This window comes from Branchiostoma lanceolatum, chromosome 9 (genome assembly GCF_035083965.1).
Source record: "Branchiostoma lanceolatum isolate klBraLanc5 chromosome 9, klBraLanc5.hap2, whole genome shotgun sequence".
NCBI classification, from domain to species: domain Eukaryota; kingdom Metazoa; phylum Chordata; class Leptocardii; order Amphioxiformes; family Branchiostomatidae; genus Branchiostoma; species Branchiostoma lanceolatum.
Genome location: NC_089730.1, coordinates 9747937 through 9772284, shown reverse-complemented (window position 1 = coordinate 9772284; position 24348 = coordinate 9747937). Strand labels below are relative to the sequence as shown.

Genomic DNA, 24348 nt, shown 5'->3' with positions numbered 1-24348 from the left:
TGATATTATTAATAGAATATGCCTTTACATCATAAATCTGACTGAAAGAAGTTCCATTAACATGTTTTGTCCTTTCTTATATTTGCAGTGATTGGCCACCCTCCCCCAGTGAAATACCGCTTCCGTAAAAGGGACAAGATCATGTTTTATGGTAGAAAAGTCATGCGGAAGGTGAGTGATCCTCAGTCACGTGAGCTCCATTTTCTCAACCATATGCAACAGTTCATTTTGATAAAAGGTCAACCCCTTTCCAATGCAATCCTGCATTGAACCCTCACAGCGTGGATTTGTATATGATTAAATGTACTGATGTCAACAAGGAGCAGCTAATTTTTAACGTTCAGTGCTTGCTTGGTTTTTGCATTCTCTTAGAAGATTTTCATTTATTTCCTTTATTTCATTTTGTTCCATTCTATTTCATTCCACCTCCCTTGTACTAACAGATTTTCCCTATTGGCATTTCTCCTCCTCACCTTCAGCTTTCCCAATGGCGCACATCACAAGAAACCGTATTCTCCTTCTTTCCTTTTCCTTTTCACTTCTTCATTATCATGACATGCTAGCATAGTGTAGCAGTAGCATGTACTATTTTTCAGATTTACATGACAAACATGTATTTCCATTTTTCCTGCCCTTCGTGTTTCCATCGTGAAGATCCGATTTATGGAACGTCTTGCCCCACAGCTAGAGGATGCTGATGACCCCAATGCTGTAATCCTGCCTTTCCTTCATTTGCTTGAGTTTTTCTTTGAACTTGAATGAAGATTGTATAACTATAATGCACCCACCCTTCTTTATAAAGTCTGTAAGGCTCAAATAAAGCAAAAGGGTTATCCTGGACTCTATGACATGGTTGTTTTTGTAGGATGTCAACATGCATGCTACAGATCCATATATCCTGTATTATTGTCCATCAAAGCAACTGCGCTGTAACAATGAATAAGAATCAGACATAAAAGGATAAAGCAGGCTTGATTTGTGTTTTTTTCTTTTTCTTTCAATAATAACCAAGATTTGTTACACTATTTTTAACATAATGTACACATTTCAAGTCACACAAATATTTTACAAGCAAACAGAACAAGGCACTTACTCCAGACCTCCATTAAAGTGCCATTTGTATATGATTTGATTTTTTATTGTCTGATGTCAGCCTTAACCTTGCCAAGACAACCAATCTTGAAACTAATTTGAGCCTTATACATGTTTATATAAACTGTTGTCATGTTCTTCACCCACCTGCACATTTTGAATACCCCTATGTAGCTAGATGTCTGCGTTATGCTTGCCAGTATTAAGACAAAAGAAAAAAGCAACAATTTGTAAAATGTATCACACATACTGCAAGAATGTGTCTTTGAAGGTTTGATGTCATTGTCTGTCAGTGTTATTCAAAATCATGTACAGGAGTGTGTTTTAATGTAACATCTAACACCTCGGTAATTTGAAGCCGTTTGTCACTAATAAACAGTTAATATGTACAGAGTTTAAAATCATGCTGGTTCATTTCATAATATTATGTAATTCTGAAAATTAAGGTTCATCTTATATTCATGATTGATTTGCTGTAAAATAAGCAAATTTGCCTCAGATCCTGACGTACTATGTACTACTACTTGTGTTGGTCATTAGGACAATACTGATACATGCATGTACCTTCTGTTTACACTATGTAGTGTGTACACTGTTTTTATAACACTCACCCACACAGATCACAAAGTAGTTCTTCAGTAAGTCTTGCAAGCTACATTTGTAGATTTTTTTTTAATGTTGCAAATTGTATGAGAAGCTATCTACTAGAGATAGAAGTTAATAGGACAACACTAGATGTGTTGCTATGCATAAGAGTCACAGAAAGAGGTTGAAATGTGGTCTGTTGAAAGACTACATATATGACAACCAATCCATTTTAGGTTGCAAACTGACAAGTTTCCTGGTGCCACTGACTTGACTGTTATCAGATTTTCATTGAAAAAGTCACTTCTCAAGTCATGGTTAATAGAAGACTTTTAACTTATCTGACTAGACTAGTGTGTAATGGGTGGGTGTGAAAGATATGGTAGAAAAGTGTAGGGTATAGGGTACGTAACAGGATTTTTTGACTGCCTTGTAGTTTATTCTTTTCCTTGTTCTTTTACAGGTGAAGTCCAGTGTGAGTAACACCGTCGTGGTCCAGGGGTCCTCCTCACGGACAAGGATAAAGAAACGACAGAAGTTTGTCCAGCTGGTCAAGAAGTAAGATTTTTACCTCCTAGAAATTGGTCATCACTTCAATATCAATGGCCTTTATGCTACAAAAAATTGTATCTGTCCAAACAGCTTTTGGGGTTTGGGAAGAACCCAGCTGGGCATAAATGGGTACCCCCCTTTTAGGCTCCGTAACTGTAAAGCATTGATTGTGTTATGCCATCTAGCTAAACAAAATGCCTTTAACACAGTGATATTGAAGTCAAGTACAGTGTTAAGGTGGGTCTGAATCTTGTAGCTCAGCTGTGTTATGTTTAATGTACCTGTCATTGTCCAGGATCCTACGTCTGCGTAAGGAGGGGTCCAAGCCAGGTGTTCAGCTGAAGGAGCCCCCACCTGCCCTGTTGGAGGCAGATTTAACAGAGAGCGGGGAGAGCCACCTGCCTCCAGAGGTCATGTACATGCTCAACTCTGTCAGGTCAGTTTCCTTGTTTGTTTGTTTGTTGGTTGGTTGGTTGGGTGTTCGTTTGTTTGTTTATTTTAACATGTTGATATAGCTAATTCATTAATTCTTTATAGCTCCAGAAAAGAAGTAGTGAACAAAGAAAACTGGCTGCAGAAGTTATAGCGTAAACATAGTATTAGTGTGTTTCCTTGAGTTTTCAAGCATTGATATATGGTACAATTATAGGTGATGAAAGAATGATTTTATTTTGTACTGAATGGTATGTATATATAGATGGCTGAAGATAGCTACATAGATATTACAGTATGGAAAATTACATACTCAGAGTTGCAACTGAATGTGCATGTTGTTGTTTCTAGGGTTTTTGGTCACTTTGAGAAGCCCATGTTCCTGGAGCTGTGTCGCCATATGGAAACCATGAGTATCAATGAGGGGGACATGCTGTTCAAAGTTGGACAGGTAACTTAACTTACTTTGTTAACATGCTTGGTTGTTGTTTTACTATACTGATAGAAGCCTTTTGTAGCACAAATCATAAGGTATCATTGTTTTTAATCTTTGAATAACTTTGTTTCCGCTATTTTCTGTGTTAACAGCCAGATGACAGCATCTTTGTGGTGGTACAAGGCAAGCTGACTGTATATATAACAGAAAAGGTGAGAACTGATGCATTCCAATTTGAAAAAGTATATCCTTATAGCAACATGATATTATTTCGTTAGTCTTTGATTTTAAATTTAACACTTCAGTTATGTGGATACAGACCTTTGCATTTGTGACAGGTGTTTTTTAAATTTTCAAACTTGTTATCGCTGAAAAATAACAACAACTAAGTATTATAAAGATAAAGCTTTTACCCGTGGTATTGAATCACTTGTCTGCTGATTTATGCCACCTTGCAGGATGGCACAGAAATGCAGATGAAGGAGGTGCTTGCAGGAGACAGTGTGCACAGTCTGCTGAGCATTCTTGATGTCATCACAGTAAGTAATGTAACATGTGCAAGATACATATGCACATTGTATGATGATGTTTTTGAAAAGCTACTCTTACTTGTGCTTGTTGGTTTTGACATGTAGTACACATAGAGTTCCTCAAAATGGGATAAGGCAAGATTGATGTATCAGTGTATGTGACAATATATTTTTTGCCATCCACAGGGTTACCCAGCACCATACAAAACTGTGTCATGCAGAGCGCTGGAAAAGACCACCATTCTCAGGTTAGTCACGTGGGCTTAAAAGAGCATTAGGGCTTAGATATGTGAAATAATGTCTTGGTTGTCATTGGTAGCCTCATGTAAATGTTGACTGGTCCAGGCTACAAGCCCTGTAGTCTAGAATATTGCTTATTTTGTGACTGACATGGTAAGTTGAAACTTCTCTTATTGTAATGGCCTTGCCTTTTTACATTCATTTATAACAAATTGTTGTTCTTTAAAGAAACTACATACCTAGTCTAACAATGATTTATTTTTTTGAATCCACAGGTTACCAGCTAATGCATTGCAAACTGTTTTCAAGAAGTACCCAGAATCTCTGGTCAGAGTGGTGCAGGTATTTGAGTTTCTCAGCTCTAGGAAGCTGCTTTTTAGTCCTTCCATCTTGTAAAAATTGTGGTACAACAAGCTAGACAATCATTTTCTGGAATGGAAGTGTCAAAACTACAGTAATTTGGTTTGATTGTAATGCTGACTTAATGTATTGTACTTATGTTACATTGTCATGTGAAATGATTAGACTATGATGGTGATTGTTTTATCTAGACTTCATATTTGTTACTTATAGAAAGCATTTACAATGTCAATCCATACCTACAGCCAGTCTATCTGTACATACAATGTTGAATATGTTGTTTCTCCCATTTGTATGATGTGTTAGATCATCATGGTGCGTTTGCAGCGGGTAACTTTCATGGCTCTTCACAACTACCTGGGCCTCACCACACAACTTATGAACAAGGTATCAATGCTCACTGTACTTTGGTAAAGAGTTTAAAATGATTTTAACTGTCTACTTCCCCCAAATGTCATATCCAGGTGATAATGCTCCGTCTGCAGCGAGTGTCTTTCATGGCCCTGTACAACTACCTAGGCTTGAGTACTGAGCTAGTCCGTAAGCTAGATAGGGGATACAGCAAGACACAGGTGAAAGCAGTGATATGGTTTGCCTGTTTGGTGCACAGAAAATGTTCAGGGATTTTGGTTTTTGGTGCACAAAAAAATGTTGTGGATTTTGATTTTTGGTGCACTAATCATGTTGGGGCAATAAGGTTGTCAGTATTGTCAGTTGTGTGTTACAAATCTTGTTGCAACAGTTGCAAATATTGGTTACCATCACAGTTGTTCTTTTTTGGAAAGTAAGGTTCTTACAACACAACCTTAAAGACGTTTACCTGGATGTTTCTGTGACTCCTCAGCTACCTTCTTCAGGGTCTGAATTGACTCCACTATTCCTTATTGCATGCTGGCATTATAGCAAGGATGTGGTTCCAAATGTGACTAAGTCTATATCCCCCTTGTCTCTGTTCATGGCGGGTGTTGATTTTTTGTTGCTCTTTTTGTAAGTTGCCTTTTTGTAACTTACAGATTCGAAGCATCATTGACTTTATTGTATGGATGGTCTAAAACTCCATAACTTCAAGCCCAGTAAAATGTTCTTTTTCTTACATTTCACTGTTATTCGACATAAAAAGAATTTGACACAAGAAAGTGCTGTGATTTCTAGTTAAAAAGTTAAAAGATCCACCCTATTCACTCACCTAATAGTCCATGGGCCAGGTCCCTCAAAATAGCCATTTGGTACCAAACAGAGGGACAAAGGGTGACTTACTTTTTTGAAAAGGTTAATTCCTCTACTTTATAATTATGCATGATAACAATGTCAAATGTCCAGCTTTTTAGGAATTATCACGTGATATGGTGACGTCATTAAAATGGACCTCGATTTTTGGGACTTAATTCAGAGGACTGGGACAAAATGTCAAACATCAATAATCTTCGGTGAAAATCGGTTTGTAGGCAAAAGATACCACAGGAATCATGAAATAGTATGTTTTGGGTTGATATTTTAACTCTATAAGAAGCTATGAGTCTTTTAAGTCCATTTTTTGGCGTAATTCTGTGTAAAAAATGTATTGTTTACTTTCCAAAAACAGGCATTTATTTGGGCCACTTATGGGGTCTTGTGTAATACCAAGGAGGTTTTATATAGAAGGAGAGCGGACGAGCTAGCGCCCCGCTGGGTCCTTTTGTTTCGCCCCGCTGCGACCCATTGTGTATAGCTGGCGCGGCGCCGTCTTTGAACCGATGCGTGAATCGCGGTTTTCTATGCAAAGGAGCTTCGGCATGACGTCACACGTGCCGAGCTTGAGCCGACCGGCAGCCGAGATGCCTCGGGTTTCCGACGATTTCCTTATTTGGAACACCCGGTAGGGTTCGGCTGACGTCATCATTCGATCGAGGACAAAATGGCGGTCATCTGGATACTTGAATTTTTACCGTGCGACGAACTAGGGCGAGTTTTTGGTCATTTTTGTTGACAAGTCTCTGTTTTTTAGCGTCAAAAATATAGATTCATACCTATATTTCATGTTGCCACAAAAAATTTGTATCGTTTTTCTTTGGTAAGTTTTCGTTTTTTCTGAGTAGCTAAAGGGGTCCTCGTTCCAAATTTGTTGTTTTGGTCAACGGAACCTGGGTAGATTTTCCGGCACCTGGGAGTGACTTTTTGTATGATTTTCGTGCATGGAGGTCCTTGGTTCGTATCCATGGATTAGCCGGTTCCTTCCCCCCAATCCCTTCGGCGACCGAAAGCTCCAAGCCCGCCGATGCCGTAATTAGCGCATCGGGGGAGTCTAGTCCGGTCGGGCTGAGTTCTTGGACCGCCGCCGAAGGAAATCGCTAGCGACCCGGTACTAGTCTGGGCTCCAGGGTAATGCGAGCCAAGTCAAGCTAAGTTTGTAGTTTCTCCTCAGTCGGCATATATGCACATTAAAAAATACTGTTCTCTAAGACTTGTGTTTTTCAAGCCATCCGGCGGTTTTGTATACATTCTCACAGACTTCGCAATCAAATGTACCGCGGCTGCCGGCGGCAGCGTTGGTTGCCACATAGTGCTTTGATTCTCGCCGTTAGAGAGATCATCTTCCACGTTGCATTCTTGTAACTCAAATGTTTCAAAGTCCTCCTCAAAAGTAACTGCTGAAAAAAAGATCGAAGTTGCTCTACAGAGTCATTATGCCTCCTTGGTCGCACCCGTGAAAACAAAGCAAAGCCGCCAAGCTGGGCGTGGGGTGTATGCATATCGGGGTAATTCGCACCTTGACGCGACATTGACTTTTCACACCCGTTACACGCATAGTACAATAGAGACTTAGCTCGTCCGCTCTCCTTCTATATAAAACCTCCTTGGTAATACATTATGTTGATAGGCCATATCATTTTCTGCATTTTGGGCTTTGAACCAAAAAAATCTGTCGAAAATATCAGGAGTTATAAGGGTTTTAAGAATTACACCCAACGGCCATGTTATCGAATCGCCACAAATATCGCAATGCATCATGGGTAATTTTAAGAGGGTCTGTCTGTAATTATACCTTGTAGCAAAGGACAAAATGTCGATTTTTTTAAATTTTGGGTGGTGGTAAGGCCTTGGTCCAATTGTAGAAAAATGGGTAAGTTTTGGGTTAACTGGTGGTCACCGGTTGCCATGGAAACGGTCATTTTTTAAAAGATGGCGGATTTCTATCCGCAAAGGCTCAATCTCGTCCAGAATAAACTATCTTTGGCCTACAGAAACGCCACCTAACTAGAGGGACAACATTTGCGAGCAAATGCAGAATGTTAACCTTCACATGGTCTATCTTTACGTTTCGAACACGGAAGGATAAGTAACAATGTTTTATTTAGTTGGATAAGTCAAAAAGGGACGAATGAATTCTCATAAATTTCGACCTGTAAGGGACGTGGATGAAGACATGGTTACATAATGTGCACAATCAATAAGGAAGATTTATATTTCAATAAAATACTCACTTACATGACAAAAGGTCAGGCTCAAGAGCATGGTTCCTTAATATTCATGAACATTCATGAACATTCATGATTTTTCCTGAATATTACATTAACGTTCCTGAAAATTTTCCTGAACGTTCATGAACATTCCTGAAAATTCATCAACATTCATGAATATTCATGAACGTTTATGTAAATTCATGAATATTCATGAATTTTCAGGAACATTCCTGAAAAATCATGAACATTCATCAACATTCATAAACGTTCATGAATGTTGATTTTTCATGAACGTTCATGAATTTTCATGAATTTTCATGAACTTTCATGAACATTCATGAACGTTCATGAATTTTCATGAATTTTCATGAACGTTCAAAATATTCATGCATGTTCATGAATGTTCATGAACGTTCATGAACGTTCATGAACGTTCATAAATTTTCATGATTTTTCATGAACGTTCATGAATATTCATGAATTTTCATAAACGTTCATGAATTTTCATGAATTTTCATGAACGTTCATGAATTTTCATGAATTTTCATGAATATTCATGAATTTTCCTGAATTTTCATGAATATTCATGAATTTTCATGAATTTTCATGAACTTTCATGAATTTTCCTGAATTTTCATGAACTTTCCTGAATTTTCATGAACTTTCATGAACTTTCATGAACATTCATGAAAATTCCTGAAATTTCATGAATTTTCATGAACTTTCCTGAATTTTCATGAACTTTCATGAACTTTCATGAATTTTCATGAACTTTCATGAATTTTCATGAATTTTCATGAACTTTCATGAATTTTCATGAACTTTCATGAATTTTCATGAATGTTCATGAATGTTAATGAATATTCATGAATTTTCCTGAATTTTCATGAACGTTCATGAATATTCATGAATTTTCATGAATTTTCCTGAACTTTCGTGAATTTTCATGAATTTTCATGAACTTTCATGACTTTTCATGAATTTTCATGAACTTTCATGAATTTTCATGAATTTTCATGAATGTTCATGAACGTTAATGAATATTCATGAATTTTCATGAACGTTCATGAATATTCATGAATTTTCATGAATATTCATGAATTTTCATGAACGTTCATGAAAATTCATGAAAATTCATGAACGTTCCTGAAAATTCATGAATATTCATGAATTTTCATGAATTTTCATAAACGTTCATGAACATTCCTGAAAATTCATGAACATTCATGAACGTTCATGAAAATTCATGAATATTCATGAACGTTCATGAAAATTCATGAATATTCATTAACGTTCATGAACATTCATGAAAATTCATGAAAATTCATGAAAGTTCATGAAAATTCATGAAAAGTCATGAAAGTTCATGAAAATTCAGGAAAATTCAGGAAAATTCATGAACGTTCATGAACGTTCATGAACGTTCATGAACATGCATGAATATTCATGAACTTTCATGAAAATTCATGAATATTCATGAACGTTCATGAATTTTCATGAATTTTCATGAACTTTCATGAATTTTCATGAATTTTCATGAACTTTCATGAATTTTCATGAATTTTCATGAATGTTCATGAACGTTAATGAATATTCATGAATTTTCATGAACGTTCATGAAAATTCATGAACGTTTATGAATATTCATGAACGTTAATGAATATTCCTGAAAATTCATGAAAATTCATGAAAATTCATGAATATTCATGTACGTTCATGAAAATTCATGAATGTTCATGAATATTCATGAATTTTCATGAACGTACATGAATATTCATGAATTTTCATGAATTTTCATGAACTTTCATGAATTTTCATTGACTTTCATGAATTTTCATGAATGTTAATGAATGTTAATGAATATTCATGAATTTTCATGAACGTTCATGAAAATTCATGAACGTTCATGAATATTCATGAACGTTCATGAATATTCAGGAATTTTCATGAATTTTCATGAACTTTCATGAATTTTCATGAACTTTCATGAATTTTCATGAATGTTCATGAACGTTCATGAACGTTCATGAACGTTCATGAATTTTCATGATTTTTCATGAACGTTCATGAATATTCATGAATTTTCATAAACGTTCATGAATTTTCATGAACGTTCATGAATTTTCATGAATTTTCATGAATATTCATGAATTTTCCTGAATTTTCATGAATATTCATGAATTTTCCTTGAATTTTCATGAATTTTCATGAATTTTCATGAATTTTCATGAATTTTCCTGAATTTTCATGAACTTTCCTGAATTTTCATGAACTTTCATGAACTTTCATGAACATTCATGAAAATTCATGAAATTTCATGAATTTTCATGAACTTTCCTGAATTTTCATGAACTTTCATGAACTTTCATGAATTTTCATGAACTTTCATGAATTTTCATGAATTTTCATGAACTTTCATGAATTTTCATGAACTTTCATGAATTTTCATGAATGTTCATAAATGTTAATGAATTTTCATGAACGTTCATGAATATTCATGAATTTTTATGAATATTCATGAATGTTAATGAATTTTCATGAACGTCATGAATATTCATGAATTTTCATGAATTTTCATGAATTTTCATGATTTTTCATGAACGTTCATGAACATTCCTGAAAATTCATGAACATTCATGAACGTTCATGAAAATTCAGGAATATTCATGAACGTTCATGAAAATTCATGAATATTCATTAACGTTCATGAACATTCATGAAAATTCATGAAAATTCATGAAAGTTCATGAAAATTCATGAAAAGTCATGAAAGTTCATGAAAATTCAGGAAAATTCAGGAAAATTCAGGAAAATTCATGAACGTTCATGAACGTTCATGAACGTTCATGAACATGCATGAATATTCATGAACTTTCATGAAAATTCATGAATATTCATGAACGTTCATGAATTTTCATGAATTTTCATGAACTTTCATGAATTTTCATGAACTTTCATGAATTTTCATGAATTTTCATGAATGTTCATGAACGTTAATGAATATTCATGAATTTTCATGAATGTTCATGAAAATTCATGAACGTTTATGAATATTCATGAACGTTCATGAACATTCCTGAAAATTCATGAACATTCATGAACGTTCATGAAAATTCATGAATATTCATGAACGTTCATGAAAATTCATAAATATTCATTGACGTTCATGAACATTCATGAAAGTTCATGAAAATTCATGAAAATTCATGAAAGTTCATGAAAATTCATGAATATTCATGAACGTTCATGAAAATTCATGAAAATTCATGAACGTTCATGAAAATTCATGAACGTTCATGAATATTCATGAACGTTCATGAATATTCAGGAATTTTCATGAATTTTCATGAACTTTCATGAATTTTCATGAATTTTCATGAACTTTCATGAATTTTCATGAATGTTCATGAACGTTAATGAATATTCATGAATTTTCATGAACGTTCATGAAAATTCATGAACGTTTATGAATATTCATGAACGTTCATGAACATTCCTGAAAATTCATGAACATTCATGAACGTTCATGTAAATTCATGAATATTCATGAACATTCATAAACGTTCATGAAAATTCATGAACGTTCATGAATGTTCATGAATATTCATGAACGTTCATGAAAATTCATGAATATTCATGAACGTTCATGAAAATTCATGAATATTCATGAATGTTCGTGAACATTTCTTGTAGCGCTAAGAATTCCTGAATAATGGCTTTATGTCAAAAGTCTATGTTAGAAATCAATCAAAACATATGATTTTGCAAATTTATCTTATTATTGTTCATTGTCAAAGATGTTAAGTAAATGTTACAGGCATGTAGAATATATGTTGATTAGGTGGCGTTTCTGTAGGACAAAGATTGTGTATTCTGGATGAGATTGAGCCTTTGCGGATAGAAATTCGCCATCTTTAAAAAAATGACCGTTTCCATGGCAACCGGTGACCACCAGTCAATCCAAAACTTACCCATTTTTCTACAATTGGACCTAGGCCTTACCACCACCCAAAATTAAAAAAAAATCGACATTTTGTCCTTTGCTACAAGGTATAATTACAGATAGACCCTCTTAAAATTATCAGATGCATTGTGATATTTGCGGCGATTCGATAACATGGCCGTTGGGTGTAATTCTTAAAATCCTTATAACTCCTGATATTTTTGACGGTTTTGTTGGTTCAAAGCCCAAAATGCAGAAAATGATTATGGCCTATTAACATAATGTATTACACAAGACCCCATAGGTGGTCCAAATGAATGCCTGGTTTTGGAAAGTAAACAATACATTTTTTTACACAAAATTACCGCAGAAAATGGCCTTCAAAGACTCATACAGTAGCTTCTTATAGAGTTAAAATATCAACCCAAAACATACTATTTCATGATTCCTGTGGTATCTTTTGCCTACAAACCGATTTTCACCGAAGATAATTGATGTTTGACATTTTGTCCCAGTCCTCTTAATTAAGTCCCAAAAATCGAGGTCCATTTTAATGACGTCACCATATCACGTGATAATTCCTAAAAAGCTGGACATTTGACATTGTTATCATGCATAATTATAAAGTAGAGGAATCAGCCTTTTCAAAAAAGTAAGTCACCCTTTGTCCCTCTGTTTGGTACCAAAAACCTGCTTGGCCCATGGACTATAACTCTAGCTTTGTTTGTTCAATGCTAAGCCTAGTTAAACTGTCTGTTCCACTTTCCAGTCCCTGCACCGCCACCATCACCATGACCACCACCCCTCCCACCCAGCGGGACAGCCCAAGTCTCCTAAGAAAGCCAGCACCACGTCTGTAGGGAGTTCTACTGAGAAGGTCATCAGATCTGTCAACTTCGAAGATGCTCCACGTATGTCACATTCTCTACTACATTGTACAATTGTCCTTAATTTTGAGAATCATATAATAAAGGTAAGCATGTTAGGATTGTACAGTCCATTGATATTGTCATGGACATATGGCAAGATAATTATACTTTTTCAGAAAATGTTATGATTGTTTGCTGTATCAGAGTTTTGATTTGGCTTTTGTACATGATATATGGTTGAGATCTTTCAGACCCAAATCCAAATGGTGTACAATGTATGTGCCTTTTGATAGACATGTTATGACCTTGATTTGTACAATATTGATCTTGCTTCCTTATGAACCTCATGATTTTTTACATGAAAAAATTTAAAGCTCCTTTTTTCTTGTAGATTTGATGTAGCACATTAATGCTATCATAATGATAGAAATTGTACAGAACCCTATATTCAAGTTCTGGTCCAACCGATGTTTTTACATTGCAGTCTTCATTTACATTACTGTAACTGTGTTAGTGTTACAGCTTTCAAACCTTGTGGGTACAAGTATATAAGCCCACAGTTGGAAATGTAAACATGATATGATGTACAGTTTACTCTATTATGTTACCTAATGAGTAGTGTTTCCTTGCCAGCATCCTGGAGTGACAGTGAGCAGGTCTCTGCCAAGACCAGTCGGCCATCCCGTGCCAGTGCCCAGTTGGAAGTGCCTGGTATGATCATTTTGCCTCCATCAGATCAACTCAGTGTTCTCTCCCCTAATTGTTTTCTCTTCTTCTGTCACTTGTTTTCTCTTGTGTTCTTCTTCCAGATATTGTAAGCGACTTCTTCTGAAATCTTACAATTTTATTTTCTTGTCCTCAGTTTCTAAGAAGTTTCATAGCGTGAATGTTTTTTTCAGACCCTTTCCACCCTATCTCCCTTCTTTTTCCCTCTTTCCACAATTGCTTAGCTGTTGTCAATCCTCTATTCATGTTCTGAAGTATAGAAACATACCAATAGATGAATATACAGATATTTAAACATGTAGGTCATCACTTGTTGAATGTTGACTTGGCTGAATTACACTGTAGTTTCATCAGGTTGGTTAATCAATATATACTGCATTCTCAGGTACACAAACAAGGGATTTTATCTGACAACATTACAATGCAGCAAGAATTAATAGAGTTCATTAATTAAGCCATGAGGAAGGTTTTTTTTTCTTTCTTTTTTTATCATTTATTCATACAATAAACAATAAATAATACAATTATAAACTGAAAGAGCCATGAGGAAGGTTGCTGAAGGGTTACTGAATATTCTACAATAGTATATAAGAAGATAGAATCCCTTTGGTTGTGTACCTGAGAACCCAGTATATTGTAACTGTTGTGGCTACTCATAGCCCTTCACTGCCATATTCCCCCATCTCCAGTCAAGGAACGCCGCCGACGTGCCATGAGCTTAGGTATGCTGTCACTACATGTAGATTCTCTCTCCATTCATTATCAATCACTCCTCCTTGTGCAAGGCTTGTACAAAGTTGTAGTTTAATTGTGGAAGAAGCTTTATCAAAGTTTATGTACTTGTCTGCTGGTGTACTACCTTTTTGGTATACTTGAAGAGCTTTGCAGGCCAACAACAGTTTTCGTTTCCAATGGAATAGTTCATACCTCAATCTTTCTTGTCTTTAGCTAGGCACTGAAGTTTATTTTAGTTATGATTTACCCTAAAAGAGAACTTGAGAACATCTTGAATTGTTTCTTTCATTCACCTTCAAGTTGATTGCATTCAAGGCTTCCTGTCACCCTTCCTTTTATCATTGCTGGAACACATCTTTCAATTGCATGTAGAATGACTATAATGCCATCACATGGCTGATACCATTAGATGTTCTTGTATTTGTAATAATGGACAGTTGAAAAATTACTTTGCACACTTGGCAGTTCTTTTCACAGCCTTAGACTACCAGCAGTGGATTCCATCACATGATCAGACTTTTTACTTTGTTTATTTGTTACATCAGATTCTGAACTCCTTTCACCACTCTTGACAAAGAGTCTTGTATTACTGGCAAAATCTTACACTCACTGTCTTGATTGTGTATCAATTATATAATTGTGATCTGAAATTAAGAGAAAGACTTGACAAAATTTGCATGAGTTTGACACTAGATATACTCACAGCATGCATGTACACATAGAAATAGTGTACAACTGTAAATGTGTATGATGTACATGTGTACATGTAGTGATAGACTACTGTATCCCTGCCTGTACCGTACTGACTTGTTGGCTGTCCCATTCTCCCTGCTTGCTCATCACATGTAGGATCTGCTCTTCAACCTGCCCTTCTTCTCGCTTCATCCAATACAGAAGGTATAGATATGATACATCTTCTGGGTTTCTCCTACACTGCAATAATGAGTTATATGCATGCTGGTCGATATAAATGTACGTGTGTCCATCACTTCTTGCTTATCTGTCCTTTTACATGTGTTGGATGCTAGTTGCTGTTTAGTGCTAGTAATTACCACAAAGCTATGATCTGTGACAATGGTGACTTGAGTGTTACATGTATGATTGCATGACTTTTTGTCAGCATACTTTTTAGTGGTAGAAAAAACTTCTAGTAATAGGTACAAAAGCTTGTATGGAAACCTTTTGTCAATTGTATTTTTTTCAGGCATGTCAACTTGATGGAAGTACTTTTGTTGGAAGAGAAAACTTGATAAGCAAGGATGGTTTTGTTTTAAGGATTGTGTCACAGGTTTGCATTGTTAAAAGGTGGTTTGGATATGTACTTAGTCAAAAATGATACTCAGATTTTCTTTCAAGTTGCTTTAGGAATGGATAGGAGAAAGCCATATGCAGAATTGACTTCTTTACAAACAATGTTCCTCTTTGACTTTTTCTCAGTTGCCACCCTCAAGAAATATTTCAGTCATATTTAATTTTGTTTCTTCTGCAATATCCAGCAACCCACCAGTGGCAATGCACTGTCGGAACTATTTCTAGTAGGAAATGGTGATATGCACATTCGTCAAGATTGGTACTTGACCAAGGAATTGTTTCTTTTCATTATGCCATTTAGTTTGTCGTTGTTAAAACACAATTTTCCTGTGTTGAAATGAATGAATTTTCATCATTGGTGTCATGTCCTTTTTTAGGTGCTAGGATTTCCCGCCTTGCGAGTTTCCGGGGCATGTCGGTAGACAGCGAGGGGAGTGGAGCGGAGTCAGGCCCCTCGGACTTTGACACTGCCTGTGACAGGGCCAGGGTTGGGCAGGGTGTTGTAGGAACCCCTCCAGTGGCCAGGAGACATGTAAGTTTTTGGTTTCAAAATAAGAGAACGTCCTGTGTATTGTGGGTAGCCCTAAGACTTACTAGGACAGAAAGTCAAACCAAGGGTTTGGAGTCAAGGTGTCAGATGAAACTCGTAGAACACAAATGTTGTCATTAAGAATTATAAAATGGGCATATCTTTCTGCACGTACATGTATTAGGAGCCTGGTATTAGCCATAATTTTGTGGTGTTAAACACACATCTTTGTTCACTAAATTGTCTGCCTGATGTTATAAGGTCAAATCAGGTTGCTGTTGCTGTGGGAGGATGAAAATAAATAGTCCATAAGTAAAATGACTACTCTTTCTGCTGATAAATTTTATCAACCATTTTTTTCAGAGTGTGGATTACCGACGTAGACTTGACTATTATGTAGAACACCATGTGAGTTTTAGAAAGTACTAATGCTGGTGACAAGGAACTTTGGTGCAGGCTTGTTTACCTAATACATGTATGGTAGTAAAGTCATCAGAATGACTTTAAACCCTCAAAGGTTCTAAGTATAGTATGAGTCATACATTGTATATGATACAACTATAAACAGAGGATCAATATAGATATTCTGCTTTGAAGGGTGATCTGCAAGACATCATCAATAAAAGATGAATTAATTCTTCCATGTTTCAGAGTTCAACTTCTGCACGAACCAGTCCAGTGTATAAGGATAATGTGAGTTTGTTTCACTGTGGTGTGACCAAGGTGATGGGAAGGTGGTATTAATGTAATTGTACAAGTCATGAGTAGATGCAATAGACTCTAAACAATAAAGGATTCAAGAAGGGCTGAAATGTTCCTTGAGCATTGCCAAGGAAAGGGACACTCCAATAAAACAGTTCCAGAATTTCTACCAGTTCCAAAACTTCCAACAGTTCCAAAAGTTCCAAAACATCCTCAACAATAAAGGACTCAAGGATTGCTGCAATATTCCTTGAGCATTGCCAAGGAAAGGGACCCTCCAATAAAACAGTTCCAGAATTTCTACCAGTTCCAAAACTTCCAACAGTTCCAAAAGTTCCAAAACATCCTCAACAATAAAGGACTCAAGGATTGCTGCAATATTCCTTGAGCATTGACAATGAAAGGGACCCTCCAACAAAACGGTTCCAAAAGGTCCAAAAGTTCCAAAACATACAATAGATCCTTAACAATAAAGGACCCAAGGAGTGCTGAAATAACCATTGAGCATTGCCAAGGAAAGGGACGCTCCAACAAGACAGTTCCAAAAGAAACTGCAAGTTGATATGTGCAAAGCTTGACAGATTTTGTATCCCTTACAGCGACTGCGCCACACCAGTCACGATGACAGCTTCCTGCACAGGGCCACGTTCTTTGACCGTCAGGAGAGCTCGGACGCCGCTGTCCTCTCTAAGTACCAACAGTGGACCGAGGATGATGAAGTCTTGGACGCGGCAACTGAGGACTTGGCCAGCTTGTTTGGCTTGGATGTAAGGACACTTTGATTAATTCATAAATAATTTTTTTTCTCTTTGATTTCCTACAATGTAGCATAAGAATCAGCCAAGGCATGACCTACTTGACAGAAAGTTTCAAACCATTACAGTAATGGTTTGGCAAGGAATCATAATATACCATTCAAGTTTGACACATTTCAAAACAATGCTGCACGCACATGGGCAGAAAATTGTGCCTTCATAACTAGGTGTTTGGCTAAAAATCCTTAGTGATAAAAATAATATACGTTTTTCATGCTAATGTAACCGTTATTCTTACAAACATATAAGACTTAGAGCCTATTAAATGTCTGACTTTCTGCCCAGAAGTTTGAGATACATCTGTCCCCCCCAGGAGGAGACGCTGCTCCGAGGCCGACTGACCCTGGAACATTACCGGGCGGGGCAGTACCTGGTGCACCAGGGTGACCAGGACTCCAGCCTGTTCTTTGTTGCCACAGGAACGCTCCTGGTCTGTCAGAAGACTGTCGACACTGAGGAGGAGGTCAGTAGAGCTCAGCCTCAGCACTAATTTTACGTTGAAGATTCTTCCTTAGTTTTATGCCTCCTACGCTTATGGAGAAAAATAAGGGTGACACGGTGTGCTTGACTAAAAACACATTCAAGCTATGGCAAGGCTACATAGCGCATTATATTGCCTTGGTAGCTATCATGAAAGCATCATGGCTTGTCCTCAGCCTGAAGTTGGCGACTTAAACCTTACATATTCACATACCTTGTAGCCACTGGCATCGTACCTTACTAGGAATTTTGGTGATTTCATATCTTTTATTCTACCATAACTTTTGGGAAGTTAAACTAAAGACTATACACAATTCCCCTTTAATTCATCTCCAGTTTGTTTCTTAGAAAACTTGTCTGATTTCATATTCCTCCATCTAAAACAGCTATTTTTTTCTTGATGTCCACCTTGTAGGAGACAGTGTTGATAGTGTCCCACTCAGGTGAGCTAGTGGGAGTGTTGGCAGCACTGACAGGAGAGCCGTCATTCTTCAGTGTCAAGGCCAAGCACGACAGCAGGGTGGTGGCTATCACCAAGTCCAACTTTTACAGGTACGTCAATCAAAGTACCGTTTTTTATGATATATAGAAAATCTAAATCTCCATACATTACGATTTCATGGATACTTGATGTTCTAGTGATATCATTCATGACCATTATTCATACCAATTGTCAGATGATCATTAGCCATAATTATTATATCATCATTTATACTTTATTCCAGGCACCAACTGGCCATACATCGAACATTTAAGTTAACAGAGAAACGTAACAATGTATTTACACAGATGGCTCCAGATCTAGAGGTTTTAGACATGTAATGGTGTTAGATGAGTGGAAAAGCCAATATACAAAAGATTAACCAGTGCTCTTGATTTAAAGTATTCACACAACTTGTGATGCAATATTCAAACCTTGTGTTCGGTGTTTTTCATTAAATGTTGGCTGTTCAAGCAATATAAACCATAACCATGGACGTTTTTCCTGTTTGTATTGCAGCATCATGAGGGACTGTCCCCATGTTGTGTTGAACGTGGCCCATGCCTTTGTGAGCAGGATGTCCCCGTTTGTACGCCAGATTGACTTCGCCCTGGACTGGATGCTGATCGACGCTGGCAGGGCACTGTACAGGTACGGAGGGGAAATTTCTTTTATCCACTTATCTACTACTTGAAAGGCAGGTTAATGTTGTACCCTTCACTTCCAGGGTAACAAAATGTCATGGTGTTTTTTTTCAATTTTGTTACATGTTTAATCTATCTGTGAGTCAGTGTATTTGTGGAAAGCATACCGAATAAACAGTAGAGGCTAAATGGACATTGACTGTGTTCTACAGACAAGGAGACCCGTCAGACTCCACGTATGTCGTGCTGAACGGCCGTCTCCGTTCCGTGCACACCCTCGCTAACGGCAGGAAACAGCTGATGGGAGAGTACGGCAGAGGAGAGATCGTTGGAGTGGTGAGTCTGAACCATCATTACGTAGAAGTTGAGAGTCAGGGCAACATGTTGGAAAACTGACATTTAAAGATGTTTCTTTGATTAGAGTAAATTGCCACTAAAAAAAATCTTACTGTAGCTGTACAGTAATAATTATTTATGTCATAATGAACGTGTATCTATAGTATGAATTTCTTGGTTCAAAATTTGTGAGATATACACGATTTTCCAATTTGAAACTTCTTGCATTTTTTTTTAAAATTCAGCGTAGAGACTTTTGCATGTTTAATCAGTTTTGTACACTCTCAGCAACAAAGAGAGAAAGGTAATAATTATGCTGTATTGCATGACTTGTGTTCCCCAGGTTGAGACCCTGACCCAGTCTCCTCGAGCCTCCACTGTTCACGCTATCCGAGACACGGAGCTGGCCAAGATGCCTGCCGGGCTGCTGGACACCATCAAGAGAAAACACCCTCAGGTCAGCAAAAAATAACACTCAGTGGTATCCTCTATGTCTTATCATTCTTGTGTAAGGTTTACTTGGGTGTGCTACTTACTGCTTTTAGACTAATTTTCGTTATGAAAATGAGGGCATAATACAATTTCATAACCACACAAATGCAATAGGTTCATTATGGTGCATGTTGCTAAGTACCAATTACCTTTTATATGATTGAGTCATGACAAGGTGTCCACTCCTGGATTTTGAACAATGTACATAGGACTCCACCGGTACTATTTCAAGTGACATGTTTCTAATTGTATGTTTGATAGGTTGTGACCCGACTGATTCACCTGCTTGGCCAGCGGATCCTGGGCCACATGCAGCAGCGACCACAGACACCTCTTCTCGACATTCCAGGTACATGTAAGAACTGAACAAGGAGGGATCAGACAGTTAGGCTTTTAAACATACATGTACATTTGTGCTCTGTACAGACACACTGTGATGGACAGATATAAATATTATAATGGCAAAAAGATGGTTACAAAACTATGTTGGACTGTTACGGTTTGTATGGGGCCATCTTAAGATTTAAAGCACTTGAAAATTCAGTATTGTTAAACTTGTGCGCTGAAAGCCAGTTGGGTAGAAGTATGATAAATTACACAAGGCAATGGACAAGATACTGCATCAATGTCAAAGGCTGGCATACATGTATGGTTGTTGTTGTAAAAGCTTGTAGCACTGTTGCTTGTGTTTTTGTTTTTTGCACTACGATATTTGTGCTTTAGATTTATGTTGTAGCTAGCACAATCATGTTGCATTGGAATGAATGCAAGATATTCTCTGTGTTTGCTTTCTGCCAATAACACTCTCACAGTTATCATTTTGTTAATAAACTGGTACCTGCTTTAAATCTAAATCTTTGTACAATGTTTGCAGAAGATTGGTTTAGATACATTTCCTTCCCCCCAGTTGACAATTACATACATGTTAACAGGTTTGATACAATCTCATTTTTATCTTGAAGGAAAGCGAAGAAAAACATTTGGAAATTTCAAAGATTTCTTTCAGCTAAAAATGCATGTTTTAGTTTAGCAAAAAGGTTATTTTGCTGCATATAGAACGCTTGGTGTTTGTGATGTGATGAGCTGCATGTTTTTGCTTTTTGTTTTTTCCTGGTGTGAACAGCAGGCATCCTGAACCCAGCGTACCTCCCACGCCAGCAGTCATGGGGTACTGTATGATACCACGTTCGGGGTGTTCACATGTCACGGGTTCTCTCCTCATAACTTCTGCATGCATGAAATAACGGTGTCATCTTCTGCACTGCAATACCTTCTTGTTAATATCAATGTTAGGCCACAGCAAGTAAATTTTATGGATGACATCAGCACGCAAATTGATGTTCGGCTGATTTTGAAAAAAAAGAAATAATTTTTTTACCATTTGGCAATGTTCAATATACCTTTAACTGGGCAATATGTTTCAGATCCATTGCAAAAACGTTCTAGGTGCCGTTAAAAGGCATTTGCACAATGTAGAAATGGGGATTTTGAAGTGAGCAGAGCCAGCATTATTAATTCACAGTCAGTCTGCCGTATAACTCAGGAGACTCCCTTGCCCAGTGTACGGGGAACCTTGTCTCTGCATTCTTGATGTGCTATACAAACCCGGATCTAAACTCATAATGATTTTGATATCGACATCAGTGTTAGTTACTGTTTTATTGAATACAGGGATAAAATACTTGTTGGTTGTTATACCACTTTTTATCGTTCTAATTCTTCTTACATGCTTTATGGTATTCAAGTTTAAAAATGTGGATATCTTGTTTTTTGGGCCCGCCTTGTTTTTTTTTTGCCTGCGCGCTCTAAATTTGGAGTCCGCAGAGGATGTTATCCATAAAATTAACTTGCTGTGACCTTAATCAAGATACTAGTAACTAATTCTGTTTGTAGGAGAAAAATGAATCCATCTCAATTCGTGTGCTGCCCCTAACTGTCATGTAATACAGTTTGGCTGTTGAATATTACATTATAGAACTGAATCAATATGTTATCTTGTTTCAAAAATGACATTCATGTTTGCAGTATGTTTTATTTGACTATGTACATGTAATACAACTTTGATTGTTATCATTGTTATCATTGTCATGGTAACTATTGCAAAAAAGAGATATAAAACAATACCTCTTTCTGCAGACTTCTGTTAGCTATAAAGCAGTTTCAGTATGCATATATGTAAATATTATGTTCAATGGACCTCCCATTTATGCAAATCTAGAATCACCTAGTTTCTTAATCTTTGATCTTTTCTTGTTTTCTACTCTTGATCTTAAATTTCTTTTCACCAGAATGCTGCATAGTATGAGAAATCACTGTGATTCTACCCTATTGCTGCAATAATCTGAGCACCATGTATACTATTTCCTTTACTTACAGAATCAGTAGCCGCTAGATACATGTAGGTCCTTTTACATTGTAGTTATAAACAGCAACATAATGGATAATCTTTTCTTTTTTCTTGTAATATATTCAATGTCTTGTTGCAACTGTAACTAAGGGACAAAAGAGCATTGCTTGAACCACAGTGTCGTTAATGAAGAATACTGTTTTTCCTGTAGATGCCCCGAGTGTGAACTGTCACATGGCCAATGCCAACCTGACCACTGTGGCCCTGCTGCCAGCCTCCGAGGACGTGCCACTCACCACCTTCTCATTGGACATGTACCACGCCCTGACAGCCATAGGTAGGGTTATGTATTAGAAACACATTTAGGCTTTTAGATGATGTTTGTCTCTTGAAAGAATGTCAAACACTGACTAAAATGTAAGACTCAAATTAACTCAGAAACACAACTTTAAAGTTTTGAAACGAGATTGAATTATACAATGTAGCTAAAATTTTAAAGACTGATATATTTTTTTTACCACTAGGTGAGGTTGCTTTCTGACTGGACACATACATTTATTTCTGAAGGGGTTCATAATGTTTCTGCCTCTCTTTTTCAGGCTCGACACTGACACTAACCAGTGATATCATCAAGACAAGGCTAGGAATTGCTGCGTTTGACAGGTAACAATAACCTCCAGATATCCTTATTGTATTATGTAGGCATTGCTAGTGATTTGCTTTTTTGCTCCCAGGCTTTAGTAGTCCGAATTCTATGATGCATGATGTTTTAGACCAGTGCTTGTGAAGGCTGATCACTGTGCAACCTGTATTCATAAAGACGTTGAACGAAACAAAATCCTGTTGCCCAAGAAGGCAGGTAACCCTGATTTTCATTTCAAGTATTGGGTATCTGTATATAGCTGGTATAATTGCCATTCAGCATAACACACCAGCTTTTCAGGCATACGGCGTGGCAACAGCTGGTTATATTATACTGAACGACCTGTCACATCTAGCCTTCGAATTTGCATATCTTATTGTAATCATTGGTTAAAGGTATCTAGTGAGTTCCACTCTACGACAGTTCTAGGGAAAAACAAATTTCTTAACACCTCAATCCTTGGTTGATAACTCTGGTACTTGAAGGCATGACTACTTTTGTTTTATTGTAAAATTCTGTTGCTAATGTTGAGTTGAACTGCCCTCCTCCCCAGTGTCCAGGAGTTCCGACTGTCCAGCTGGCTTGGTCAGCAGGAGGACATCCACCGGATCGTGCTGTACCAGGCTGACCCCAGGATGACCGCCTGGACCCAGCGCTGTATCCGACAGGCTGACTGTATCCTCATCGTGGCTCTAGGGGACAAGGACCCGACCGTCAGTGAGGTGAGGGGCTTTTGTTCACACTATGATCTATGACCACAACTGTTTTTTTTTTGTGTGGAGTACTTCTGTGTTAATGCAGCTTGTTAATGTTTGCCTTCCGGTATGCAAAAAAAGTGATGTTTTGCCATTCCATTAAATTGTTCAAAATAGAAATGAATTTTTCAAACCTGTAAGTGTTAGTGACCTGGATGTCAGGAGTTCACCAGACATGAATATTACTGGAAAAGGTAGCAGACCTTAAGACTACATGTTAAGCCCTGATCAACTGTTCATTGTACATTTAAAAAGAGCAACAGAAATGTCCCCAGTGAATGTCCAATGAAACTGCATGTACATGCACTTTTACTCTTACTCACAACCATTAAGAGATTAGCTCTCTACAATGAGCTAAACTGATTCAATAGTGTTTTCCATTTTGCATTTTCTAACAAGTTTGTAACTTACACATATTCCCCAGCTGGAGAACCAGATGGATGCGATGGCTGTGCGTGCTCAGAAGGAACTGGTGCTGCTGCACAAGGAGGACGTGGTCTCGCCTATCGGCACAGCGGACTGGCTCAACGCTCGCAGCTGGATCTCCTCCCACCACCACATCAGCTGTCCCAAGAGGATATTCACCCGCAAAACACCCAAGAAAGTGGTATGAAGTACTGGACATTTAGAAGTGTTAAATTTAAGTCCTCAGCTTTTGAGAAATTCAAGCCTGCCTGGAGATAACTGGGAAATTTTCAGGAACCCTGCTCCTCTAAATTCAATGACACATAGTCAAGTTAAGCCAGTTATATTCATATCCAAAATTTCTACACGGTTACCATGTAGAAATTCCTTATTCAGAATACGTATTTCATATATTCTTGTGATGTCTACAAAAATGACTTAGTATGCTACATTTGCAAGTCATTTGAT

General features: G+C 37.2%; 1 protein-coding gene across 1 annotated transcript in view; it reads left to right on the top strand.

Moving 5' to 3' along the window:
- Positions 1 to 24348, top strand: part of LOC136442510 (patatin-like phospholipase domain-containing protein 7) — a 36690-nt gene that overhangs the window by 1022 nt on the left and 11320 nt on the right. The window contains exons 3-30 of the mRNA XM_066439408.1: positions 89 to 171; positions 2141 to 2235; positions 2525 to 2665; positions 3013 to 3112; positions 3250 to 3309; positions 3556 to 3636; positions 3814 to 3875; positions 4143 to 4209; positions 4534 to 4614; positions 12380 to 12521; positions 13113 to 13190; positions 13895 to 13927; positions 14790 to 14837; positions 15629 to 15783; positions 16144 to 16188; positions 16432 to 16473; positions 17082 to 17249; positions 17611 to 17760; positions 18193 to 18329; positions 18778 to 18909; positions 19115 to 19238; positions 19582 to 19695; positions 19992 to 20079; positions 20854 to 20898; positions 22289 to 22414; positions 22677 to 22740; positions 23274 to 23442; positions 23900 to 24082. Coding sequence (XP_066295505.1) covers positions 89 to 171; positions 2141 to 2235; positions 2525 to 2665; positions 3013 to 3112; positions 3250 to 3309; positions 3556 to 3636; positions 3814 to 3875; positions 4143 to 4209; positions 4534 to 4614; positions 12380 to 12521; positions 13113 to 13190; positions 13895 to 13927; positions 14790 to 14837; positions 15629 to 15783; positions 16144 to 16188; positions 16432 to 16473; positions 17082 to 17249; positions 17611 to 17760; positions 18193 to 18329; positions 18778 to 18909; positions 19115 to 19238; positions 19582 to 19695; positions 19992 to 20079; positions 20854 to 20898; positions 22289 to 22414; positions 22677 to 22740; positions 23274 to 23442; positions 23900 to 24082 — 2813 coding nt within the window. The remainder of the gene's footprint in view (positions 1 to 88; positions 172 to 2140; positions 2236 to 2524; positions 2666 to 3012; positions 3113 to 3249; positions 3310 to 3555; positions 3637 to 3813; positions 3876 to 4142; positions 4210 to 4533; positions 4615 to 12379; positions 12522 to 13112; positions 13191 to 13894; positions 13928 to 14789; positions 14838 to 15628; positions 15784 to 16143; positions 16189 to 16431; positions 16474 to 17081; positions 17250 to 17610; positions 17761 to 18192; positions 18330 to 18777; positions 18910 to 19114; positions 19239 to 19581; positions 19696 to 19991; positions 20080 to 20853; positions 20899 to 22288; positions 22415 to 22676; positions 22741 to 23273; positions 23443 to 23899; positions 24083 to 24348) is intronic.